General features: G+C 45.6%; 5 protein-coding genes and 1 non-coding gene across 7 annotated transcripts; 5 read left to right on the top strand and 1 right to left on the bottom strand.

Annotated features, from left to right (window-relative positions):
* The first annotated feature begins 750 nt into the window (after window positions 1-750).
* LOC100836772 (probable serine/threonine-protein kinase SIS8) lies at window positions 751-9,097 on the top strand. The gene is made up of 13 exons (XM_010237822.3): window positions 751-1,579; window positions 2,266-2,706; window positions 3,325-3,428; window positions 3,606-4,939; window positions 5,043-5,083; window positions 5,724-5,792; window positions 6,233-6,333; window positions 7,095-7,173; window positions 7,283-7,381; window positions 7,458-7,526; window positions 8,277-8,326; window positions 8,413-8,589; window positions 8,741-9,097. Exons 1-13 carry the CDS (start codon window positions 914-916, stop codon window positions 8,853-8,855), a joined length of 3,345 nt encoding a protein of 1,114 aa, XP_010236124.1. The 5' UTR covers window positions 751-913; the 3' UTR covers window positions 8,856-9,097.
* A 172-nt stretch (window positions 9,098-9,269) lies between these two features.
* Window positions 9,270-10,561, top strand: LOC100823587 (uncharacterized protein At5g39570). Its single transcript, XM_003573054.4, has 2 exons — window positions 9,270-9,894; window positions 10,071-10,561. Exons 1-2 carry the CDS (start codon window positions 9,451-9,453, stop codon window positions 10,332-10,334), a joined length of 708 nt encoding a protein of 235 aa, XP_003573102.1. The 5' UTR covers window positions 9,270-9,450; the 3' UTR covers window positions 10,335-10,561.
* A 914-nt stretch (window positions 10,562-11,475) lies between these two features.
* Window positions 11,476-14,661, top strand: LOC100837689 (NEP1-interacting protein-like 2). Its single transcript, XM_003570617.4, has 5 exons — window positions 11,476-12,019; window positions 12,113-12,282; window positions 12,831-12,914; window positions 13,256-13,420; window positions 14,262-14,661. Exons 1-5 carry the CDS (start codon window positions 11,902-11,904, stop codon window positions 14,382-14,384), a joined length of 660 nt encoding a protein of 219 aa, XP_003570665.1. The 5' UTR covers window positions 11,476-11,901; the 3' UTR covers window positions 14,385-14,661.
* A 268-nt stretch (window positions 14,662-14,929) lies between these two features.
* LOC100837388 (photosynthetic NDH subunit of subcomplex B 4, chloroplastic) lies at window positions 14,930-16,353 on the top strand. Of its 2 annotated transcripts, none has more exons than XM_003570616.4 (5): window positions 14,930-15,130; window positions 15,230-15,410; window positions 15,510-15,565; window positions 15,802-15,873; window positions 16,056-16,353. In XM_003570616.4, exons 1-5 carry the CDS (start codon window positions 15,056-15,058, stop codon window positions 16,182-16,184), a joined length of 513 nt encoding a protein of 170 aa, XP_003570664.1. In that variant the 5' UTR covers window positions 14,930-15,055; the 3' UTR covers window positions 16,185-16,353. The 2 variants fall into 2 exon arrangements, with proteins under 2 accessions (XP_003570664.1, XP_010236123.1); XM_010237821.3 differs by having other exon boundaries at window positions 14,931-15,130; window positions 15,233-15,410.
* Window positions 16,354-18,540: 2,187 nt separating this feature from the next.
* MIR169M (microRNA MIR169m) lies at window positions 18,541-18,650 on the bottom strand. Its single transcript, NR_127111.1, has one exon. It is a non-coding gene; the product is annotated as a microRNA MIR169m (primary transcript).
* Window positions 18,651-20,440: 1,790 nt separating this feature from the next.
* On the top strand, window positions 20,441-23,292 carry LOC100823276 (methyltransferase-like protein 7A). Its single transcript, XM_003573053.4, has 6 exons — window positions 20,441-20,647; window positions 20,758-20,853; window positions 21,526-21,744; window positions 21,841-21,937; window positions 22,769-22,831; window positions 22,920-23,292. Exons 1-6 carry the CDS (start codon window positions 20,441-20,443, stop codon window positions 23,111-23,113), a joined length of 876 nt encoding a protein of 291 aa, XP_003573101.1. The 3' UTR covers window positions 23,114-23,292.
* Window positions 23,293-24,735: the final 1,443 nt, after the last annotated feature.

Below are 24,735 nucleotides of genomic sequence, written 5' to 3'. Positions count from 1 at the left end.
ACGCGCTAGCGTGCAAGCGTCAATGGGGGGTGGGACCCGCGTCCGAAAACGCATGCCGCCGCCAGCCACTTGCTCTGGCCTTGGCTAAAAATAGTGGCTTGTCCACCGGTCCACGCACGTCAGAGGGCCAGCCCACCATGAGCCTCGTCCACGCAGAAAGAGGCGCTGTGAGTGTTGTTATCCTTTGTCTGTTTCTGCCTGCCTATAACTAAACACGTTTTCTTTTTCCGTCACCCGCTAATAAATCGCTTTCTTTCCGTTTCCGCGGAGCCAAATTGGTCCGCACACGGCGCACCGTACTCCGATAACCATCACAATGACGCGTGGGCCACACGGTCAGGGCATTCCCCACAAGTCATCCTTTTTATATAAGCTTGTGGCACACGGCGGGACGAAAACTCAAAACGCAACCACCTTGACACGGGACAAGCTCGGCAGCCGTAGACCTTTCCGTATTAATTACACATACCGTATGCAATTCCGTATAGCAAGAAGGAATTAATTAAAGGTAACAGAGGCCCGAAAAGATGGGGGTAATTAGTCCTCCTAAAACCCCGGGCTCTTTCTGTTTCTGGTAAATCCCCCTCCGGTTCTTTCCTTTTCCCCTTTGCCGCCGGATGGACGGAGCAGAGCCGCTGAGCCGCCGCGAGGCGAGAGCAACGGGTGCTGATTAGCGATAACGCCGTGGCTTAAACTATTTGAAAGACCTCAAAAAACGGGCTTAAACAAAGTTGCGTTTGGGCCACTAGGAGACGAGTCAAGAGCGGCCGCTAAAGTTACCCCGTCCATTCCATCAGCCGCTGCGTCAGTGGCCATGTCGGATCCACCCACCCACCACCAAAACCAGTAGGCAATACTGCTGCTACCTGCTGGGACTCGGCGGCGACGGCGACTTTCGGCGGCGGCGCGCGCCATGAAGAATTTCTTCAGGAAGCTTCACATCGGGGAGGGGTCGGGAGATGGGGCGTCGACGCCTCCCCCTCCGCCCTCCTCCCGCAAGGGCAGCGGCGGCGGCGGAGGAGGAGGTGCGGCTCATCATCATCATCCCCTCCCCGAGCAGAGGCAGCAGCAGCCGCCCTCGGTGGTGTCGACCTGGCTTGACTCCGTCCCCAGCCGCCCCCCGCCCCCTACGCCGCCGACCCCCGCGGAATCGGACGGTTCGTCGGCCTCCGCGTCCGCGTCGTCGGTAGCGATGGGGGCGGAGGAGAGGAGGCAACCAGGGGCTGCTCATCGGAGGCAGCAACCGCCCGCGGCTGGTGACAACAGGAGGCGAACGCAGGAGGAGGAAATGGAGAGGAGGCAGTCGCAGGAGGAGGAGATGGAGCGGGAGAGGCGGCGGTCGCAGGAGGAGGACGCGGTGGAGGAGAGGGTGATACGGGAGTCGTCGGAGGCGGAGGAGAGGAAGCGGGAGCGGGAGAAGGAGGAGGACGACCTGGAGGAGTTCCAGCTGCAGCTGGTGCTGGAGATGAGCGCGCGGGACAATCCCGAGGAGATGGAGATCGAGGTCGCCAAGCAGATGAGCCTCGGCTTCTGCCGCTCTGCCAGCTCCCCCGCGGAGGTCCTCGCTGCCCGATACTGGGTCAGTTAGCAATTTAATTAGCCCTGCCTCATTCGATTTCATTGCCCATTACTGTTCTCATATCGCAGTTGTGAGCATCCATTACGATAATGCTCATTGAGCATGTTCCTTGTTAGATTGGTAGCAGCAGGACCCCTCTCTGTTGAGCAAAGGATTAGTTAAGGGCCTCTTTGAAACAGATAAATTGCAGGAAACACAGTAATTGGATGCAATGAAATGTTGAAACCTCCAAGAATAAAATAATAGTGTCTGGTCGATTGTACCACAGAGCTAACCTCTTGCTAGGAATGCAATGGAACAGTAAGTTCATCTTGTAACTAAATACCGCATGACAATGCTCATTGCTTGTGTGGGTTCTACAGTGTGATGCTGGTAGATCCTTGATTAGTACTCCCTCCGTTCCATAATTCTTGTCACTGTTTTAGTTCAATTTTGTACTAAAACAGCGACAAGAATTATGGGACGGAGGGAGTAGTAGTTGATTGGTAACAGTTGTTAATTATAATTTAATTTTGTAGAATGGATCAAGGGGACACAAAGTAGCACCAGTGGCATCTTCGATAGTGCTTTCTACTAGGCTGCATATCCTAGTGTTTCTATATACTCAAATGTTCCTCACTTTTATTGTAATGTACCCTTACCATTTTCCACACGCACCCTATGATATATCTGTCCATGCTTCACAGAATTTCAATGCCCTTGGCTATGATGATAAAATATCAGATGGCTTTTACGATCTCTATGTCATCGGGAATGGACCGGCGTCAATAAACATGCCCTCTCTTACTGATCTGCGAGCGCAGCCACTTTCACATAATAGCGTAAACTGGGAAGCTGTATTGGTCCACAGAGGTGAAGATCCCCAGCTTATGAAACTTGAGCAAAAGGCGTTAATGACTGCAATTGAACTTCGGTCGAGGACTTCAGAATTTGTTGGCAATATTTTGGTTCAGGAACTTGCTAGTCTAGTTGCTAACCACATGGGTGGACTTATTTCTGATCCTGAGAAAATGTCGGTGAAATACCAGAATATGATCAGATCCCTGAGAACACGTATTGGAAGTGTAGTTGTGCCTCTTGGCCAATTAAAAACTGGTCTAGCTCGTCACCGTGCCCTACTATTTAAGGTAAGTAACTCAATAAATATATTAACCCATTTTAGATTACGGAACCAATCCTGACCTGTCTTAATACAAACAGAATTGTCTAAATATGAACAATGCTGACTATCTGTTATTTATAGTTTTGTTAACTGAAAATTCAATGCATAGCTGTACATTAAAGTTGTTGTTTGCATTGTTTGAATATCAAAATGGATGACATCATTTTCTCGCTGTTCTATAAATTCCATAAACCTTACTACCTCTGTCCGGGTTTATAAGGCCTCTATTGGGTTTTGTGCCAAACTTTGACCAACAATTATACAAATAATATTTAAGATGTGTATATAAAAGTTATACCATTAGAAAGATCTTTCCAAGACGAATCTAACGGTATCTCTTTTGTGTCACGATAAACTTGTAATACTAATGTAATTTTTGGTCAAAGCTTGACATAAAAACTGTGTACTGCCTTCCTTACATACCCGGACGGAGGGCAAACCATGTAAGAAACATTTGTCAGAAAGGGATCCATTACTAGGCTAGCAATTACTTTGCTACCATGACAAAACACTCCACGTGACATTTGTCCAATAGGTTATCCACTAGTGTGCTAATAATTACTTCTCTCGCCCTTGGATATAGGTTTTGGCTGATAGCCTTGATGTCCCTTGTCGACTCCTGAAAGGAAGGCAGTACACAGGATCAGATGATGGGGCTTTGAACATTGTGAAATTCGACGATGGAAGGTATTACACCCTTTGCATAGTTAGCATAAATGGGATTTCATAGCACAGATAAGCATCTGATGGAACAGCTGTGCTGTGTCTAGATAGTAGACATCTTGCTTCACTCAAATGTTGGCACCTAGAAACAAAGGTGCACTAGACACTTTATAACTATCTATATTATGGTGCATTTTGCAGGGAGTTCATTGTTGATCTCGTGACAGAACCTGGTACAGTTATTCCTTCAGATGCTGCTGTTTTGTCTACAGAATGTGAAGACAGTTCCTTCTCAGATAATCATCAGTTAAGCAAAGCTGATACAGCCAATCAGTTGGGATCTTCTTATGGTGGAGTTTCAAATTCTGCATATGATTCTTCTGAGTATGAGTTACTTGAGAGGAGATCGACATCTAGTAACTTTGGTCCTTATGATACCGATGGACCTGCAACTACTCAGACAAGCAACCAACAAAATATTCTATCTAGTTCATTTGAGAATTTATCAGTTAGCACATTCCCTGTGGCTCCAAACAACAAAGAAAAATCAGTTGGAGCAAATAACTCTTTATCAACTTCACCTTCTTCCCCAGAAGTGGGCAGTGGTACAGGTGTCCGCAGGATGAAAGTAAAGGATATCTCAGAGTACATGATTAATGCTGCCAGAGAAAATCCACAATTAGCTCAGAAGATCCATGAGGTTTTACTTGAAAATGGAGTAGTGGCACCACCTGACTTGTTTTCAGAAGATTCAATGGAAGAGCCGAAGGACCTCATCGTGTGTGACACCACCCTGTTTCAAAACAAGGATGAAATGAAAAGGAGGATGAATGAGCTTGGGTCAAGGGAATATGCTGATCGTGGTCATGGACCATCATTGCCTCTTCATCCTGGGCATGAGTTCCAATCAAAAGTTGCTCCTCACCGGGCACCTGTGGACTCACTTAAGCCTATCGAGGGTTTGGGCATATACCATCCTCCGGATATCCGAGATAACGCATCTCCTTATCCTCCTCATTATGAACCTTCAGCACCTCCTCAGGAAGCTCTGCCACAGCTCTCAAAGCAATTACCTGTTACTGCTGCTGCTGTTGCAACTGCTGCAGTGGTAGCGTCTTCAATGGTTGTGGCTGCTGCAAAATCTAACAGTGATATGAAATTTGACGTTCCTGTTGCAGCTGCAGCCACTGTTACTGCAGCTGCAGTTGTTGCAACAACCGCTGCTGTTAGCAAGCAATATGAACACTCGGAGCCTGGTAATCAGCTGTTCAGTTTACCGAGCCGCTCTGAAGGAAATGATTCAATTGAGAAAGCTGCAGATGACTTTTGGGATAAACAGCACCTTGAAATTGGTCATGGCCAAGATAACTCTCTAGATCAAGAAAAGGATTCAGTTGAAGTTCCTCAGGAAGCCGAAAGAACCTCAGACAAATCAAGCGGGACAGAAAGTGCAAAATCTGATGTTGCTCTGGAAGAAGTCGCAGAGTTTGAAATGCAATTGGAAGAAATTGCAATTGGTGAACGGATTGGACTTGGTATCTCTCTCGTATAGAAAAATGTTTTCTTGGTCATGCTGCTATTTCAGAGAAACCATGCTTGTAAGATTTTTTAATTTCCATTCAACCTTCTGTGTTTCAGGATCATTTGGGGAAGTTTATAGAGGAGAATGGCATGGGACGGTAAGTCTTTCAGTTTAAATGTGCTCATATAGTTTTTAAAGTTATTAAGGAGTTCCATTTTTTGTCATCTTAATGGGAATTGCTAAATGGGCAGTGGAAATATATGGAAGCAAATTTAACTTATTTTGGTCTACTGGGGACTCCTGATGTGAAAGGAATGTTAATCTATAAAGTACATCATAACAGCCAACAAATTACTAAAGCTAGGATAGCTACTTTTCAGCGAGTTGTTTACATTTAGAAACGAGGAAAATCAGTTAAGATCTATGAGAAACCTTCATAGTCATTCAGTTTTCTCGCCATACATAATGTGAAATGCTTGCACCGACCCACAAGCTTGTTGTGTTTTCTGAAAAATATATAAATAATGCGAACTGCGTAGGTCTTGTGCCAAAAAAGAGAGAAAGTTTGAAGTTTTAACTTTACGAATTTGCATTTAGTTGCCATTTGTTTTCACCTTAAGCTTGAAGATCTCTATAGTGACAGGCTCCAGTAACGCACCTACCATTATCTGTTTTGGTTAGTCTGAAGATTCCATCCTTTTTGCATCCCATCTTCTGTTCACCCTTTAGCGATGCCTTTAATACTTCCTTCCATATAAGGCCATTTTTTACAGTATAATAAATTGCTTTGTTTATAGGAAGTTGCCGTCAAGAAATTTTTGCAACAAGATATTTCAAGCGATGCTCTGGACGAATTTAGAGCTGAGGTATACTTCTTTCTGTTCAAATGGCATAAATATGTTGACGTACACTCGCTGCTGACCTTGTTGGTCGTGTTTCCTATGTTTATGTGAATGCGTGCTCATGATTTTTACTAGCATGCATGCGTGCAGCTCTCATGTGCACTCTGAGCCCGCGCTTTGTGAACCAAACCATTCAGTTTTCCATGAAGTAATCATATTTTAATGCCATAATTGTAAAATGTAAAGAACTGTATTGGAAATACTGGTTCTAGTTTACACAATATTTTCCAGATGATTTCTTATAACATTCTTACTAATCAGGGTGCAATCTCAAGCAGGCTACCACTAAAGGTTTTGAAATAGTAGCCTGGTCATCATTTTAAGAACTTTGCTTTTCCTAATGTGTAATAATGGTCTTTAAGTTTGCTCCTTCGCAGTTATCATGATACATGCTTCGTGTGTAGGTGCGAATAATGAAGCGGTTGCGTCATCCTAATGTTGTTCTCTTCATGGGTGCCATCACTCGTGTGCCTAACCTTTCCATCGTCACCGAATTTCTTCCAAGGCAAGCTTTCCTGTTTAAATTGTTCACTTCGCTTTCTGTTTAACACAAATTTCTGTCTGGGTTTCATATCTAGCCTACCCCAACTTGCTTGGGACAAAAGACTTAGTTTGTGTTGCTTTCTGTTTAACATAATGCATTTCATACAAGATCATCGCGTGAATTTACGTTTCATGTGTCTTTTTGCCCCTGATGATGACTATGCTTCTTGGACCCATTGCTCATTTTCTTATGAATGTCCTATTAATTCATACTGTTTTCTGCTCAAATGGAAATATTCGAGTAACGTGGAACAAGGGAGTTGCTGTTAATTTTTGTCTTAAATAAGTGTCTGAATTCTTGCATATCTGTTAGGACGATTGTGCTCTGAACAATGATTATCCTTTGCATTTTTCGGTCCTGTTATTTTGGTATCATCTTCATGGGTTCTAATAACCTGGCTAGTTTTGTAAGTCGATCTGAATCAAGTCTCAGGTGACAGCACACAAGTAACAGACACATTCCAGAATGCTTGTTGTTGTTGGCAACCCTCTTTAAGGACAAAGGACTATGTTGGTGACTAGTGATTCTATTGTGGATTGATTTGAGTGTGAAGAAAAAGTAACACGAAAAAACTATTGGAGACTAATATGAATTGTGTCCAACACTCGTAACAGTTCTTTTATCCCTTTGATGCATGAACCATGTGTGCCTTGGTTCTATAACTTCCTTTAAAAAGAGTCTACATTAGTTACTAATTGCTAGGTCTGCTATTGATATTTCAGAGGTAGCTTGTTCCGGTTGATTCATCGACCTAACAACCAGTTGGATGAAAAGAGGCGCTTAAGAATGGCACTTGATGTGGTAAGATTAACACAGGATTTAAATGTATCAGTTTCTGTTAGCTGCTGAAAAATGTACAGAAGTACACCTACAATATTGCTTACCAAAACTTTCTTCGGATGGTCCCTAGGCTCGTGGTATGAATTATCTGCATAATTGCACACCAGTTATAGTCCATCGGGATCTGAAATCTCCAAATCTACTGGTTGACAAGAATTGGGTTGTGAAGGTAATGCACAAGTTCCTTTATAGCGATTGCATTGTGTGATGTTTTCATTGCAAGCTACATAACTTTGTGCAATTAGGTTTGTGATTTTGGTCTATCAAGAATGAAGAACAATACCTTCCTGTCATCAAGATCAACAGCTGGAACAGTAAGCTTGCATAATCCCTCAATTTTAGTACTATGTATTACTTTTGTGCCAACAGTGCTTTAAGGTTCTGCAGTTCTCTATCTGGGAGAGTATGTATGTTTAAATTTTGTTATAGTGCACTCAGTTCTCCAGTTATGTAAATTATCTTCTCCCCTAAAAAATAATACGTATTTTCTTTTTGCGCAAATTAAAAAAATGCTATGTAGTTTGCAAATATGCGACTTTCTTTGGAAACCTCGAGCAGCAAGAGTTGTGGTTTGTCTGTTTCCTCAGCTTCTATGTGCTTAGACTTTACATACCAGTCAACACACAATTCTGATATATAGTAGTTAATAATAACGTCGGTTGCATCATGTGATTGCATATTAATAAATTTATTCCATAACGCTACTTACATATGGCAAATAATTATAACATTGGAAGATCTTAACTATCCTTGTATGGAAGGAAGATTTGATGATGATATTACAGAATGTTTGGATGAATGGTGGAGGTGCAAATCATATCTTGAACTCGCAGTTACACTTCACTAGAATACTAACCTACACAGCCTTCAGTTTCTACCTCCAATCTTTTTTAGGAAATTATATAACTCCGATATTTCTGCTACCTTGTTGCTCTTGTATCAGATATTTCTTGTACATTATGAAAAATAAAGTCAACTATGTTTAATATGTCCAGTATTTGTTTGTATCTAGCTGTTTCAATTGTCTATGATAGTTACCACTGAATGTTTATGTTGATGTGCAGGCGGAGTGGATGGCACCTGAAGTACTACGTAACGAACCATCTGATGAGAAGTTAGTCTACTGCTTAAAACCCAGTTCAAATGTATTCATATATCACGTGATTTTGTGCTTGCTGAAATGGTCGTGTGTGCTGGCAGATGCGATGTTTTCAGTTACGGGGTCATACTGTGGGAACTTTGTACGTTACAACAGCCTTGGGAAGGTATGAACGCCATGCAAGTTGTTGGCGCAGTTGGATTCCAGAGTCGTCGCCTTGATATTCCAGACAACACCGACCCCGCCGTAGCAGAAATCATAACACAATGCTGGCAGACGTTAGTATGCCTGATTTGCTCAGTTGCAGTTTCAAAATATACAACATCATTGTTCTAGACACATCATGCTTCATAAACATCTGAATTCTTGTTCGGTGAATGCACTCTCCCAGTAATCTCTAACGCTGATTGTCTTCTGTATTTTCTGTAGGGACCCAAGGAAGCGACCATCATTTGCGGATATCATGGCTGCATTAAAACCATTACTGAAGACCTTGCCGGTCAATCAAGCACCAAGGCAGAGAGTACAGCAACCAGACGTGTAAATAAACGAAAGATCAGCAGCCGCCCAACGTCCGTGGCTTCAGGATTGTTTTTTTGTACAGTTACATACACCAAATGCGTGTGCAGAGTAAATAGCGTGATGATGTAAGGTTTAGCAAGTGGCATGAGCCAATCGTGAAGACCGGCGCTATTGGACCATGTAACAGTCGGACAAAGGAACTGGCATGGCGGGCGGGCTGGCAGGCGGAACAGGGGCTTTTGTTCATACTCCGTTTTCTTCTCGCGTCCTCCCGCCAAACGGTGGGTGTTGTTTATGTGCAATGTCAACAACAACTGTATTAAAAAAAAGAAATCAAAAAACAAAAACAAAAAAAAGGTTGTTCAGTTCTTGATCTCCCGATTTTCAGGTTCTGTGTTTCAAAGAGCAACTGGACGGCCGCTGATTCCGCCGTGCACATCTCCGCTTTTGACCGATTCCCCAGCCACCCGTTGCGCGCCTCCTATCTCTTCTCCTTCTTCCCGCGCTACCTTACGCCTTAGCCCATCTCATCTCCTCCCGAGAGCGAGCCCCCCGTCGAGATCGATCACCACCCAGAAACGCGAAGGAACGAACGTGCACCCACCGGGGGAAGATCGATGGCGAGCATCTTCTGGGGCGGCGGCAAGGCGGACGAGGTGGCCGACTTCGACGAGTACGACCCGACCCCCTACGGCGGCGGCTACGACATCACGCTCACCTTCGGCCGCGCGCTCCCGCCCTCCGACGAAACCTGCTACCCGGTCTCCACCGCCCCTTCTTCTTCCTCCTCTTCCTCTCACTACGGCCGGGACGACGAGCAGCAGCAGCACCGCAGAAGGCCTCAGGACGTCGTCCAGGAGAGTGGACACGGGTCCGCAGCCGGGTACGGGAGGCGGCCTCACGCTGATCAGGAGGAGAGCCATGGCGGCGGCGGCTATGTGGGGCACGAGAGGAAGGCTCACGGCGAGGACGACGATGAGGGTGGGTACCGGAAGCCCAAGCCCAAGTACCATGCTGAAGACGACGACGACGAGCGGCCCAGCTACGGCCGCAAGAAGAATGTGAGCCCACCATGCCTTCAGCCCACACTCGGGTTACATGGGCCCAACCCGGTCCGGCCCGATCGAGAAAAATTGGCCGGATGGGCTAATGCCGGATCGGACGCAACGCTCAGTTAATTTTTTTTTTCTTTTGCAAATTACTCATCTCTTGCTGTAATTTTTTTTTGTGTGTGTAGGATGATGACGACGAAGAGGGTGAGAGGAAGCCTCGCTACAAGAAGCGCGACGACGAGGATGATAGAAAGCCTCGTTATAAGAAGCACGACGATGATGAAGAGGATGATGATAGGAAGCCACGTTATAAGAAGCGCGATGAAGATGACGACGACGACGATGATAGGAAGCCTCGTTATAAGAAGCGTGACGATGATGAGGACGATGACGATGATAGGAAGCAACGACATGGGAGGAACAACCGCCGCCGTGACTACGATGATTAATTACATGTCACGGCCCGTGACATATGTGTCCATCCCGCCTTTATGTGACGCTAAATAAGCAAATCTACGGCGGCATGCTTTTACGAATTATCCTCATGTCTCCTTCGTTCTTTTTTTTTGGGAGGGATTTCCATTTTGCTTTTCACTGATCACCATGGACCCGGTCGTGTGTATGCTTGAGATTCTTTTCGGAATAAAATGTGCGGTTTGAGGGATTTTTCAGTAAAGGTTGTGAAATGCAGGTAGATCGCAAACATGCAATTGAAAATGCTCTACTGTACAAGTGTACATATCTCCTGTTCTTCAAGTGATGGGCAGCTGGGGCGTGTTCCTGTTCCCCCTCGTAATTGCCCAGAGTATCAGCAAACGCTAAGACATGGGTACAGTGTCGGAGTGTCGGTACACCTTGCATTGCATGTACTTATCTCTGTGGTCCTCCTGTTCTTCAACTTGATGCGTTCCTTTTCATTTCCTAATTCCTGTGATGATCGATATAACCTTATGAAGTTATATCACGGCTTTGTCCGGGATCACGCAGCGGAGCCTGCTCGATCGACCCCGTGGCCCGTGCACGTACTAAAGCTGCCGATTGCGATGGCCACATGAACTGCTCTCTGCTAGCTGGGAGTATTATGGACACGGGCGTTATGGATCGAGCTGATGCGATGGGTTGTTGGATCTTGTTCTTCACTTCTTCAGTCATTTTGAGGATTAAGTGAAGTAAATGCATCTGACTTTGGCTGGCTGACACATGGACCAACAGGTCGTGGGATTCACATGTCAGCCAGCTAAAATCAGGTGCACTGGATCTATCAAAAGCATCGGATGACTGTCTGTATCTCAGTTAGAAAGTCTGATATAATTCTATACCATTGTGTATTAGCAATACCATGTCCTGTCTGCACCGGCCGATTTGCATCGGACAGTGCTCATGCTGTTCGTACTGCTCAAAATCCTCGGCCACATCCTACAATCGGCTTCAGAAATAATTTGGCTAGTCGCTTTCACTTCACCGCTAAACTAATAAAGCTGAGCCAGACATCACAATAACGTAGCGGCAGTACGTTTGAACAGTGTCAAGATTCTCACTTTTTCTCTGAACTGGAAGCACTCTCATCATCAATCAAAGCTCTCCTCCATCCCAACCATTACAGGAACGTGGGCACGAAAAAGGTTGGTGAAAAAAAGAAGCAGCAGAAGATCTAGCCAGACCCTTGCTGCTTGCACAGCGTGCCTGAATTCTGGGCCGGAAAAAGAAACAAAGCCCTGTCTCACCACCAACCTCAGTCCGCCAAGATCGAGGCACAGAAGGCTCGTAGCCCCGAGAGAAAGAGAAAGAACACAAAACTCGCAAAGCAAAGCAAAGCATGGATGGAAAAAGGCAGCGGCCGGCCGGTCAGTGTCGCTTCACGGGAAGCCCCTCGGCGCCCAAGCTAAGCTAAAGCAGCAGCTGAGCAGCTGAAGCCTTTTGCTTATCTCCATCTCCTCTTCTTCCGGAGAGCCTCCCGGACGATCCATCGCCTTCCGCTCCAAAAATAAACACGTTCCTGCGCACGCAATTCAATTCATGGAGGTCGCCGCGGCGGCAGAGTGGCCGGAGGAACGGGGCGTGGAGGAGGCCGTGTACCTCCCGAGGCTGCTCGCCGACGTCATCTCCGGCGCGCTCACCGGCCTCTTCGCCCTGGGTAATTAATGGCGGATTCATCGATCATCCTCTGTTTCTCTCTATCTCTTTTTCTTTCTGGCTCGATCTGAGATTGTGTTGGTGATGAATGAAGCCGGGGCATTGACGGGAGCTGTGACCGGCGCCGTAGCGGGCAGAGCCTCGGACAGCGGCGCGCTCCGGGGAGCCGGGCTGGGGGCGATCGCCGGAGCCATCCTCTCCATCGAGGTCCTCGAGGCTTCCCGCGCGTATTGGTGCTCTGATCGCCTCGGCACGTCCTCCATGGTCAGTGATCCATCCCAGCTTCTTCCACGCCCTTACTACTTACCCTTTTCCACGCCCTTCCATGGTCAGTGATCCATCAGATGATTTGTTCTAGTCTTCGCTTGCTTGCCCAAGATGATAAACTCTAAATTTTGATTCAGCTTGTCAGCTCGATGACACTTAACACCATTGTCTTGTCTACTGCTTGGTCGTTTTAAATTTAGATTCTACTACTCATGGATCTCAGTTTTGTCCTGTGGCATTTATTTATTTTTTGAATTTTGACCATGTTTATTGATGAAATATCAAATCATCAAATCAATACCAATATGTTAGCGATAAAATATATTCATAATGTATTGATTTGGGTATTGTGAACTTTAATATTTTTAACAACAAACATGGCCAAACTCCATATTTTTTTCCCCAATTTAACTTAGGACAAAACCTTGAATGAATGGAGGGAGTACTAGTTACAATTTTGATTCATTTGCAATGGTAACTGTTTAATATATTGGTGTTTGCTGGATCGACACGCCTCTGAGAAAAGTTCCTGAAATGTTATGCAGGCAGATTTCATAGAGCAGCTCCTGCATGCCCGGTTTGTGCAAGAACAGCTTGGATCTTCAGCACATACTGCGTACCGTTGGCAGGTGAGTCACTGGGTTGCATATATGTGGAGCCGATTTTTTGCCTATCTATGGAAAAACCCACATAAATGTAGACCTCTGGTTCATTGCAAAGTCTAGTACAAAATGCAGAAATGGTACCATTTCTGGTGGTGGTGATGTATACAAATGTTACCTGTGAAGTGTATGTACACCATTTGGTGACAGAATTAAATAGCAAGATTGACTGGCCAGTACTGCAAAAAGGAAGTGTTGGATTCACAGTCAATGGGGGGTTCTTGACCTAAAACAACAATTAATGGGGGTCCTGCCATTTGTTGCTGGTGCATTTGTACTGAATATTAGTTGTTGTTTTGCATCAACAGGTCAGCATATCAGACTTTGCTCACGATGATATGTACGACATCTTCGGTGACATTTCGTTGAAAGGGCTTTCCAGAGAGTCACTCAAGAAATTGCCGGAATTTGTGGTAGCTGATCAAGCCCAGGGCTCCTTTGGTGAAGACCTGCCTTGCACTATCTGTCTACAGGTACAGTTTGCAGAATAGACTTCCTGTTGTCAGAAAGCCACTCTTCTTAATTTGCACTTCAAATTCTGCCACTCACATAATTTGCATACAACCATGTCAACATTCAGCTACTCCCTCCACCAATGTTAGTTATCCTGATCAATGTCCTAAAGATTGATGCCAGAGTACTTACCACCAGGTGGTTACTACTACTCCAGCTGGTTAGCAGTGGCGATTGATCTGGATGTAAGTTTGTGCCAAGGAGTAATGTAGGGTCCATAGAGCCTGATACATAAAAACTCAGCTAGGACCAAACCATTTGTTGAAAGAACATTGTGAATTTTTCTTCTCAGACAATTCTGCAAAATCTATATTTCTTTAGTTTTCTTGTCCTGATTTTCTTTCTCATTTCGTTCAAACAATAGTGTGAAAATTTATGTGTTTGCGTAAGCAAGCAAGGGCAAAATTATCCATCGCCAATAGTCTTGTCCCTGTGTGTATAATGCTGTTGCAAGTGACAGCTAGCCAGTGAACACTGAAACATCAAACTACAACAAGTACGGTTGGATAATGAATACAGAGGGGGTGCAACAACCACCATGTTTATGTCTCCTTTAGAAGCAATAACAATATAGAAACTTCCACGCCCATTTTTTTCAGCTACTAAATGCAACGTGGGTCTGAAATGAAATCATGGGCCGTGTCTCTATCATTATCAGTCGATCAATCAAGAAAGAAAAGGGCAATGTGGTTGGTATTTTGCTTTGCAATTGCTGTTGCCTTCTATTTGGAGAGATCTTTTCTTTATTGTTCTCAACCTCTTACGAAACCTAATATTGTGTGCTCCTTTATGTTGTTGTAGGACATGGTGGCTGGTGAGACGGGGAGGAGGTTGCCGAATTGCTCTCATGCTTTTCACCAGCCTTGCGTGGACAAATGGCTTATTGGCCACGGTTCATGCCCTGTGTGTCGGCAAGATGTGTAGGATAGGTAAAGATTTTACGGGTTCTTCTTAGAATGTAAGCATTTTTACTGCATAGAAAGAGAGAGGGAGGGAGAGAGTATATACAGAAACACAGCGTTGTAAATTAGATTAATCAGCAGTCTGTTTTTTACTGCAAGCATGCATAGTGGCCATGTACATCGATTTTCTGAAAGTGGTCATGTACATCTCTCTTGCACTGGTGAAAAATGTAAAGCGGGAAAGATTGATCTGTTGTGAATTGTGATAGACATTTTGAGCCATTTTAGGATGAGCTTTATGTTGTCCGTGTTACTGATGCGTTCTGTATCAGGTTGCAATTTTTTAGGACAGCAATCGGTTCTTACTTTAACATGTTCATTACTGAAGCAGTTTTGCACTTCTCCTGAAAAAAAAAACAGCAGTTTGTACTATATGGCGCACAGATGGACTTACCAATGAACCAGGCCCATCTACTACATGTCCCAATGAACCAGGCCCAGTGTTTACGTGCAAACGTCCCGTCCAAAAATGTTTCCCAACAGTGTCGGCGAAAAATACCTGGCCGCCCAAAACACCAACAACCTTATCCACCGAAAAAAAAAAGTTCCACGTCTCCACTCCAGTCCAGTGAGCCTACCCAAAGACGATCGAACTCGCTCGCTACCAAGCAATCGAAGCAGAGCCAGCGAGCAATGGCGTCGCCGTTGCTCAAGCCACTCCCCCGCTGCTCCGCCGGGAGCCTCCATGGCGGCCGCCCTGCAACGACCGTACGGTCATCTCTGCTAGCTTGGGCTCTCGTAGTTCCTTCACCTGCAGTTTTAAGTGTGGTACTGACAGACGTTGTGGAAATTGCCTTTTTCATGCAGCAGATACTGCAACAGAGGTGGAGAGACGGCGGAAGGGGCACGGCGATGAAGGCGAGGGCGTTCCCGTCGCTGGAGGTGGTGCCGCTGATGGCGACGATGGTGCAGCACCTGGAAGGCCAGAGGGACTGGGTCGTCACCAAGTCCATCTGGCATCTCAGCGACACCGCCATCAAGAGCTTCTGTCAGTCCAACTATAAACCTTCTTGCGCAGCTGCAAGTTCAGTTTAATTTCTCTGAAACAAACTTAATTGGGCCTTTCTGTTCTGTTTTGTGAGAGTAGATACTTTCTACGCCATGTTCACGGTGTGGGGCGTCTGCTTCTTCGCGTCCATGAAGGCAAGCACTGGTCTAGAATACTATTTCCTCCGTTCCATAATTTTTGTCTCAAATTTGCTAAAAAATGGATTATTAAAAAATGTCTAGATACATGTAAGATTTCGACAAGAATTATATGAGACGGAGGAATACTATTGATCATTAGTATGCATAGTCTATAGTCATCACCAGAATCGTTAAAAATGAATCGTGGCCTGCGTGTTCCTGACAGACACGGTATTGTCTGAATCAAACAGGATCCTTTCTACGACAGCGAGTATTACAGGGAACAAGGGGGCGACGGCACCGTGCATTGGTACTACGACCGGGTATGTACATGCAGAATCTCTCCCTAATTCACCATTCGACTCCAAGAATTTCCAGTACAGCTTCTGAATATATATTATGGAGCTCAATTAGTTAACTGAAATCCCGCTAGAAGGAGTGTGCGCTACTTACGCTGAAGAGAAATCTGTGCCTGTTTAATTTGGTAAGCTGGCTTGATTTGCAGCAAGAGGACATGGAGGCGTCCGCGAGGGAGGAGCTGCTGAGAGAGGAGCTGCTCGAGGAGATCGAGCAGAGGGTCGGAGGGCTCAGAGAGCTCGAGGAAGCGGGCAAGGAGGAGGAGTTCGTCAAGTGATATAAACTATACGCACACATGTATGCATATATCCGTATTTCTAATGGGGAAGTTTGAGGTTAAATTAAGCACTCTGTACTCTTCGGTGTACTATAAGCTGAATCTCCTCAAGCAAGTGCCACTGGCAATCATATCAAAATCACAGATATGTTGATTAGCAATTAATTTAGTACTCCATCTGACCCTAAATTATTGACTCAAATCTGTCCAAATATGAATGTATCAATTATTAAAAAAAATCTAGATACATGTAATATTTCGACAACAATTTAGAATTGGAGGGAGTACCGAACAAGTGCGACACACGGTCAGGGTTATATGTATATGCATCTAATTGCACCAAATTTTATTCTCTCCCGAATTAACTGACGGCCGTAAGTTGCAGAACTCCGTACGCATGCGTTTTGAGGGGAAATGTTACCTAACAAGTCATCGAGTATACATGCATGATGCATGCAAGTACTTGGCACGTTTCGTTTCTAGTGTAGTGCACAGTACTCGGTACGCACGCTACGTACGCATGCCAAACGCTCGTACAAAAAGAAAAACAGCACTGTTTACCGACCAGCATGCATGGTCCCTGGACGTGTCAGCTAGCCAGATGGCTTAGCCGCACGGCACGTACAGTACGTGCACAGACCGGTCAGCTCAGAAGATTGATCAGACTGCCTCCTCAGATCATGCAGGTGAGGACTGCACGGCATGGGCCGCCGGTAAGGTCGATACTAGCTACGGGTAACGGCAAAAGCTGCAGCAACAAGCTGGTCAAAAACGAGAGAGAGCCGCGATCCAGACCCCCGCCAGAGCCTAGCGCTGCATGCGTGCGTGCGTGCGTTCCCCGGGCGGCCAAGTGCCCAAGTACACAACTTATGATGGTGATGATCCGCAGTGTATAGGCGCGTGGGAATTAACCTTGAGTGGAAGTTGGAGTACTCGATCGTCCTGCCAGCAGATCTTTTGAAATTTCGATTACTTCTGTGTTCCAAAGCGTTTCCTGTTAGATTCTTCAGAATCATAATTTGAACTAAGATCACGACAAGAATTTAAAAACAGAGAGAGTAAATTCTAGCGGATAAATTTTAGTGGATTATAACATGTAGAGTCTTGTGAAAAAAAAATGTAGAGGCAGTATGATTTTTATTTTGTTGTCAAAGGCCGGGACGGAGACACAACCCACAGATATCCTATGCAAAAAAAATGAAAGTTTAATATTTTCTAAAAAACCGAGTGGGTCCATGTGTGTGACTACAATCTCGCAAAATTCCAAATCCAAATTCATTATACACATAAAAGTCAAATCCATATGTGAATAGGTCACAAAAAAAGACAAAAGACACTGACACCATTCATGTTTGGATTTATCTTCTTTATTTTCCTCTTCGTATAATGAATTTCGATTTGAGTTTTTATGGCATTGTAGACACACACCTTAGGATTTCATTTAATTTTTTCAGAAGTTTTGAAATCTTTTGAGAGTTGGTAGCACCAAAAGGGTTGGTAGCTAGAACCGGATATTATCTCAGATCAATAATTCTGGATATGAAAGAGGGGGGGGGGGGGGGTGAAGGTACTTATATGTGGCACCAGGGCCGTGGATCATTTTTTTCTTTGATAATTTTAGTAATTTTAGGCTTGACTGTAATTTCGTCCTTGTCTTCTCTCTCTCCTAACTTCTATAGACCGCATTGCTCTAGACAAACTTACGTTTTTCAGACTGTTCCAACTTTAAAACATCAGCTTGTCGTGTTTTTATGTCTATGTGCATCAATCGATACAGAGTTCGGGAAATCCTCCTTTCCGAGAAAAGAAATCCTGGCTTTTGGAAAAGAGCGGACTCATGCATGGTTAGATTTGCAACAGTACACCCAAATATGCGCACCCACGCGCACAAAAAATTCATATGTGGATCACATACGCCACATAGTTGATCACTATAGTTACTAATGAGAGATTAACAACGTGTAAACTCTTTTGCTTGATACGTCGTAAGTCTTCGCCGCCGCCTATGCGTGCTTGATTTGCCTTGCCCATGCAGCTCAAAGGCCGGACGGCAAAGACGATATGGTGTGCCCGCCACACGGACTTTTCTTTCCGTTACTGATATGCTCTTTCGTGGTAGTGGATCGAAGAGTACCATAGCTCTCCGCTAATCGATCACAAAACCTGCAAAGGACAATATTCTTTTTGATCCCTCCTCATGTCGACAGTTATATGCATATAAGCCCCATCTCATGGACGCATGAATGGAGAAAGATGAATTGTATATCGATACATACCTTAACCTCTTGCCGAAGCACGAGCAATCTCTAGCTCGACGAGCCAAGCCACTCATCTAAGATCTTGCATGAGAGGATGAGGCAGTCATGTAGCCAAAGCAAACAACTTGCCGACCTAGCTTGTTAAGCTTGTTAATTTGGAGACATATATGCAGGCCGGCCGGCAAGTCATCCTTGGCTACACGAAGAGCTGTCGTCGTGAGCCAAACAGCACCGGCCTCATCCCCACATGCAAGACCTCAGATGATTTCATCATACGGGGGCGCAAACATAGGACATGTTTAGCACGCAGGGAGTGGTCGAGGAGACCAGCCACAGAGAGGTTTCTTCGATGGAGATCGATCTGCATGTGTGAATATATATTGTGATGACTTGTGCCGAAGAGCGCCCTATAAATAAGCGGGGAGAGATGGTCGATCCAAGGGATGGCCGGCTAGCTAGTACAGTATCGGCGTCTGGACCATTGAAGGAGCGCGAGACACAGACGTAGACGTGCACGGATCGGATTAATTGGACGATGACACACTGCGCAGCTAGTAGCTAGCTAGGCTCGTACATGGACATGGTGTTTCTTCAGCAGCTGGCCGGCTGGGAGATGGATCGATTATGATGCAGATCGGTGCACCATTGCCCTATACTAGTGCACGACGCCCTATAGCTAGCCGAACGGGCCTTTTTCAGCCTTCAGGTACTCTCCTGTCTGCATGCATGCACACCAGTACATGTACACAATATAAAGCTGTTTGATTGAGTCGCTCGCGCGATCAATTGCATGCTAAGGGGAACCAACATGGAGAATCTTGATTGTCAGTAAGTAACGAGAAACGGCATAATTGTGGAGTACTCCGGAGCAGTACAACGTACCAGTACTACACGACGATGGGAGTTGTACGTACGTACTTGCCCTGGCGGTAAAAAGAAAAAAGAGATACAGTGGCTTGTCGAGAGAGATCCGAAGAGCTTTCGCCATTGACACTTTGACAGCGGCGAAGTGAGAGACGTCTCGGAGATGAGCGGCCGTAAACCGTGCTCTTGCGATCCCCACACGTACTACGGTCCGGCCTCAGACTCAGACCCAAGCACGTACACATCTAGTTCTGCAGCTCCTGTTGCCTCTGTCCCCGGCCGCGCTGAGCCTTTTCCCTCTGTCAGTGTCAGTTTTGAATGATCAAACAGTACAAGAAACATGGTGCTGCGGCACCGGCGGTCCAGAGAGCAGAATGAACAAGCAAAGTTGGGGGTTACATGTTCGTTTGCACAGCAGCTGTAGCATCTGAGAGTAAAACTGCGACTTATGAGTGCAGATGCTGAAGGTTTACACTCGCATTCGCCTCTCCGAACTCCCACAGTCCAGAGTAAACTGTCTGGGGCTAAGCTAACTCGCATCAAAACTGAACGTGTGTAAACGAGATACGGGTTGACATAAGTAATTTGACAGAGGAATGCACCAGCAATATGGCGCTACGTTTGCCGTTTGGCAGTTCCAAGCGTTCCAGGCTTCCAGCTCAATTTTTTTTTTCAGTTCCCAGAACTCGAGTCAGAGGTACCTAGACTTGCCTTTCTAGACCAGCTAGTCACATTTTGTTTTTCAAGAATTCGTCATGTCACTCTAAACACTGTAGTAAGCAGGACTGCAGTGCAGTCTTTTTATTTTCCTTCAGAACTGACTGCAGTGTAACCTTTTTTTTTTTTGAGCGAATGCAGTGTAGCCTCTATGACGAAAACTCTTTCTTTCGTTTATCTGCGGACGCAGGGCCAAGGCCCACAGAATATAGCCAGTAAAAGGAAAAGAGAGGCTACCCCCTTGGTAATGGGCTGTGCCCAAGTAAATTGGGGTTTTGGGCCTTGAATGTGCAATTCGTTGGACGTAGAAAGGGTTTACGCCTCTTCTAAGAAAAATGGAATATGTTTACGCCTTCGTTCTCGGTTTACGGACTCTCTACCGATCCCCACTTCCCCAGTATCATCGCCTTCGTCGGGATGCTGTGCCACGTCGCACTACCGGCGGCCGCCCGCCGGTCCCATGTCGGCCCCAAACCCCGTCGTCGCCGCCGCACCCTCGTGGCTCGCCTTTGCGGCTGCCGCTGTGGCCGCCGCCACCTCCTCGGTGCATCCTCTGCCGCCGGCCTCCTACATATCGTCAACCCTACTCCCCTCGCCGTCGCCGCCCCACCCATCGACCCCGAGGTAAGCTCCTGTACGGCCGAGATTTGTGACGTTGCCTTCTGCAAATTCGATTCGTAGGTCTTCCTAGTCATCCTATCAATTGCTTGGTGGTGTGACTCTGTGCTGTGCAGGTGATGCTTGAGCGCGTGCACCCAACGAGGCCCGGCTGGTACGAGAAGCTTTACGCCACGGCCATGGACAAGGGCATGATGGCTTATGAAGCCGAGGTATATCTTTTCGGATTCCCTATTTCTAAGTTTCTAACTCGGGTGATAATAGTTACTCCTTTTTTTTGCAAGTCACCAAGCTGCACGTTGTGAAGCTTAAAGCTACACAAAACGCAACTACTCCCTCCGATCCATATTAATTGTCGAACTATTACATGTATCTAAACGCTTTTTAGGCATAGATACATCCATATTTGAACAAATTTAGACAATAATATGGATCGGAGGGAGTAATGAATTTTGATAGATAAAGAAGTCGCCTTACAAATAGAAGCTCCCATATGTGTTAATCAGCTCCAACATCCAACAGACATAGCTCATCCATCATAGGTTTGTGTTTGCCGCCTTGGTTATCTGTCTGAAATGACCTACTCCCATCTTTAGTGCAGTATGTGCTATGATGCCGTGAACTCATGATCCTCGCATCTTTAGTACAGTATTGATCTTACGAACTCATGATCTGTCCCAGTAACTCGGTACCTTTGTATTGGCCCAATGAATATCAGACACTTGGAATGCCGTTGCTGTTGCTTGTTATTTGACGTCTACGATCAATTGCTCAGTAATTTTAGCTTTCCTGCTAAATTACAGTCATATTTTTGTAGGAACATAGACATGGTATCCACGACGTACAGTGGTCTCACTAAACATTTCATTCGGTGAAGCTTGCAGATTGCGAAGTATAAATCAAATCTCTTTTCCCAATTATCGGTTGCGGGGAAGAACTTTCTAGAGCTTGGTGTTGGAACGGGCCCGAACTTAAAGTACTATGCAAGTGCTGATGGAGTAAACGTAGTTGGGGTGGATCCTAATATGTACATGGAGGAGTATTCCAGGGCAGCGGCAACTTCCGCTGGGCTTCCGTTATCAAACTTCACTTTCAGAAGAGGGGTATGGTGATGGTGCCTTCTGGTTGTGGACTATATGTCTATGCCTGTGCAGTCTTATAGCATGAGAACTTATTTTTATATGAACGGTTCTATTTAGGTCGGCGAAGCATTGCCAGCAGAGGACAGTTCAATGGATGCAGTTATTGGCACACTGGTGTTGTGTTCTGTAAAGGATACAACTATGGCATTAAGAGGTAACAGCTGTTCATGTTTACAGTAGTGACACCTAGTTCTTTTGTCATTTGAAAACTTTGGATATGTTAGTAAGGCAATCATTATTTCCTAGAGTTGAGTGCACACACATGGGCTGAGAAAAAGTCACATCATGACACATTATCACCACAACTAGTTTGACAACCAACAGACAAAAGCGTTGGTGTACAGTAGGTCGAAAATCTAAAGATCTCAAAATCACAACTAGGCTATCCTCTATTGATGCAGTAAGATGTTGATACTTAATTGGATATAATGCTCACTGTTGGGGCATTTGTTTGCCATTGATAATATCTTAACACAAAAGGTTGAATGCTGCAGCAGTGTTCTTGCAATTTCTCCAACAAAATAAATCCATTGTAAGCTGCTAATTTATATCATTAATCCGTATCTAGTTAAAATAGTCATCTCTTTTTCCTTGCGAGTAGCATTTGCATTACTTTATGGTCTTTGCATGCACATATAAATTATGCACATATAAATTATGGATCGGAGGGAGTACTTTGGCTGCCATTTTGATGTACCACACTCATCTTTTTCCCACAATGTTCCAACACTGCTGCCACTAGAATGCACCTGAGTTGAGCTCCAGACGTGAGTTAGCAAGTTCGTTTTTATGTGCAACTATTTATAGTGTTAACTGAAGTCATACTTGCACTTGCATCTGCACGTTTTCTGTTCTTTCCACCTTACTTTGAGAAGACACCTACCTTCCCTCCCCCCCCCCCCCCCCCTTGGAAAACGTGGTTTAGCGGAGTTAAATTAAAACCATCATTTTCTGGTTCAACAACTCCGGGCGTTAACTTTTGCAGAAGTAATGAGAGTTCTGAAGCCTGGGGGTCTCTACCTATTCATCGAGCATGTTGCTGCACCAGGTAGATCTAGCTGTCCTATGCAATAGACGTCTCTGACTCTCTGTCTGTGCATTCTTAACCCCTGCTTTCTCATCTTTGTTGTTCATAGATGGTTCCTTGCTCCAGTTCGTGCAAAGTGCTCTTGACCCTCTGCAGCAGTTCGTCTCTGATGGGTGCCACCTCACCCGGAAAACAGCCGAAAACATCGAGCAAGCCGGGTTCTCAAGCTTGAGCATGAACACGGCGCGCCTATCGTCCGCGTACATAATCAGCCCCCATGTCTACGGAGTAGCCTCTAAATGACGTGTCCAGGTGTCCTGAACTCTTGAAGACAACTTTGGCTATACATTTTTTTTAGGGGAGCCTTTTGCTATACATGAAGTGGCCTTGCTGCCGTCAGGCTTTCGAGCCTGGCACACCTGGGCCTTGGTACGATGAACTGGGCTGGGCCTCATGAATGGCTTAGAAGACTAGTGCGGTGATGATCCGTTTGTCTTCGTCAGGGTGGGCCCGTAACATTTCAGCCCTCTTCTTCGTAGCATTCACTCTACGTGCCAACCGTAGCCTACAGTAGCAGGCACGCGCCAAGAGGTGACCACTGACCGGGTGACGCAGCAAGGAAGGAGCCCACGCCCCCAAACGCATGGCTGCAATGACTCCTCTCGGACACTTGCATGTTCCTCTCCTGTGCTATGGGCCATGGCACGGGACGCGTGGCGAATCCTCTGCCCTTGGAGGGGGCCACTGCATCCTGCAACCACCATGTGCGTCAAGATACGCAGCGACGCGACTGGCTTTGGCTCCGTCCTACGAACGCCTGCCTTGTTCAATGCCTCTCAGATTTCACGGGGCTCCACGCGCTCACGGGCAACTGTTTAAAACTTTGTGAGTGAATAAATACTCCCTCAGACGAAGAGATTGACGTGAGGTCGATCGGGCCGTGTAAAATACTCCAAGGATTCGTACTACAAAGATCTACTCGTACTACCACGCGACGACCATTTTTCTGCGTGCAAAACGACCGAAGAAGAAGCAGACAAGAGCTACCAGGGCAGGGTTTTGATCCCCGTAATCTGCTCCAGTTTCGTTGACGAGGGTCGCCGAGTTATTTTGAAAGTTGAGCCACCAAATTCTGGTGGTAGTTGCCTTGGACAAACAATCTTTTTTTTACAGAAGTTGGCATGTGTATCGATGGACCCTGGTGCCGGGCCGGGCAGGGCAGGCGAAGCATGTGCTCCTTCAACGCTTAGTTCAGACAAGGTTGCAGAAATGCAGGCCTAGTCACACACTCACAACCGCTCGTCTTGCGACACCTCTTCTTTTAGGGGCAGGCGCCGTTAGGGCAGTTGAAGTTACTACTGAGGTGTGGTGCTGTGTGTAAACGCAATTCCTGAAAGTTGCCGTCCTGCGTAGTATACTTCGCAGGGTTAGCAGGAGTATTTCATACTGTACATATACAGTTTATACAAAATACTGAAAATAGTTTACGACGGCGAGAGGCAGAAGGAAAATGCTTTGCAAACTGGGTCCTAATAATCTGACCCGCGAATTGAAGGATCTGCGCGAGCAGACAAGCAAATTAAAGAAGGCACCAATCGGTTTGCAGTGGTTACAGTTACTCAAATCCGGTAACGACCCCAACGGAGGCAGCCCATGGCCCCTTGGCTCTGTGCAGCCCTTTTTGGATTCTCGTACCCTGACTGAGCACATGACCTGTTTGTTGCACACCTCAAGTCCTCGCTCCTCGCCACGAGTATTCGCACTACACAAGCTCTATTAATTCTGGAAAAAAAAATCCTCACGACTCATCGTGAAGATTTCGTTTTTGGACTTTTAAGAAATACTGTACTTCTTCGGTCCCGTAGACTCAAATTTATCCAAATACGCGTATATTTATAAAAAAACGTTTAAATACAAGTAATATG

This window comes from Brachypodium distachyon, chromosome 3 (assembly GCF_000005505.3).
Source record: "Brachypodium distachyon strain Bd21 chromosome 3, Brachypodium_distachyon_v3.0, whole genome shotgun sequence".
NCBI lineage: Eukaryota > Viridiplantae > Streptophyta > Magnoliopsida > Poales > Poaceae > Brachypodium > Brachypodium distachyon.
The sequence above is the reverse complement of the archived record's forward strand: the minus strand, read 5'-3'. Positions and strand labels throughout refer to the sequence as shown.

What these genes read in the sequence shown, in the direction of transcription:
- LOC100837388 (XM_003570616.4), top strand. Translation starts at nt 15,056, where the DNA reads ATGGCGTCGCCGTTGCTCAAGCCACTCCCCCGCTGCTCCGCCGGGAGC. An exon ending in GCGGCCGCCCTGCAACGACC is followed by an intron (nt 15,131 to 15,229) that starts GTACGGTCATCT and finishes TTTTTCATGCAG; the next exon opens with CAGATACTGCAACAGAGGTG. An exon ending in TGCATTGGTACTACGACCGG is followed by an intron (nt 15,874 to 16,055) that starts GTATGTACATGC and finishes CTTGATTTGCAG; the next exon opens with CAAGAGGACATGGAGGCGTC.
- LOC100823276 (XM_003573053.4), top strand. Translation starts at nt 20,441, where the DNA reads ATGCTGTGCCACGTCGCACTACCGGCGGCCGCCCGCCGGTCCCATGTC. An exon ending in CCCCACCCATCGACCCCGAG is followed by an intron (nt 20,648 to 20,757) that starts GTAAGCTCCTGT and finishes TGTGCTGTGCAG; the next exon opens with GTGATGCTTGAGCGCGTGCA. An exon ending in TACAACTATGGCATTAAGAG is followed by an intron (nt 21,938 to 22,768) that starts GTAACAGCTGTT and finishes TAACTTTTGCAG; the next exon opens with AAGTAATGAGAGTTCTGAAG.
- LOC100823587 (XM_003573054.4), top strand. Translation starts at nt 9,451, where the DNA reads ATGGCGAGCATCTTCTGGGGCGGCGGCAAGGCGGACGAGGTGGCCGAC. An exon ending in GCTACGGCCGCAAGAAGAAT is followed by an intron (nt 9,895 to 10,070) that starts GTGAGCCCACCA and finishes TTGTGTGTGTAG; the next exon opens with GATGATGACGACGAAGAGGG.
- LOC100836772 (XM_010237822.3), top strand. Translation starts at nt 914, where the DNA reads ATGAAGAATTTCTTCAGGAAGCTTCACATCGGGGAGGGGTCGGGAGAT. An exon ending in ACCGTGCCCTACTATTTAAG is followed by an intron (nt 2,707 to 3,324) that starts GTAAGTAACTCA and finishes CCTTGGATATAG; the next exon opens with GTTTTGGCTGATAGCCTTGA. An exon ending in GAGGAGAATGGCATGGGACG is followed by an intron (nt 5,084 to 5,723) that starts GTAAGTCTTTCA and finishes CTTTGTTTATAG; the next exon opens with GAAGTTGCCGTCAAGAAATT.
- LOC100837689 (XM_003570617.4), top strand. Translation starts at nt 11,902, where the DNA reads ATGGAGGTCGCCGCGGCGGCAGAGTGGCCGGAGGAACGGGGCGTGGAG. An exon ending in CACCGGCCTCTTCGCCCTGG is followed by an intron (nt 12,020 to 12,112) that starts GTAATTAATGGC and finishes TGATGAATGAAG; the next exon opens with CCGGGGCATTGACGGGAGCT. An exon ending in GCCTCGGCACGTCCTCCATG is followed by an intron (nt 12,283 to 12,830) that starts GTCAGTGATCCA and finishes AATGTTATGCAG; the next exon opens with GCAGATTTCATAGAGCAGCT.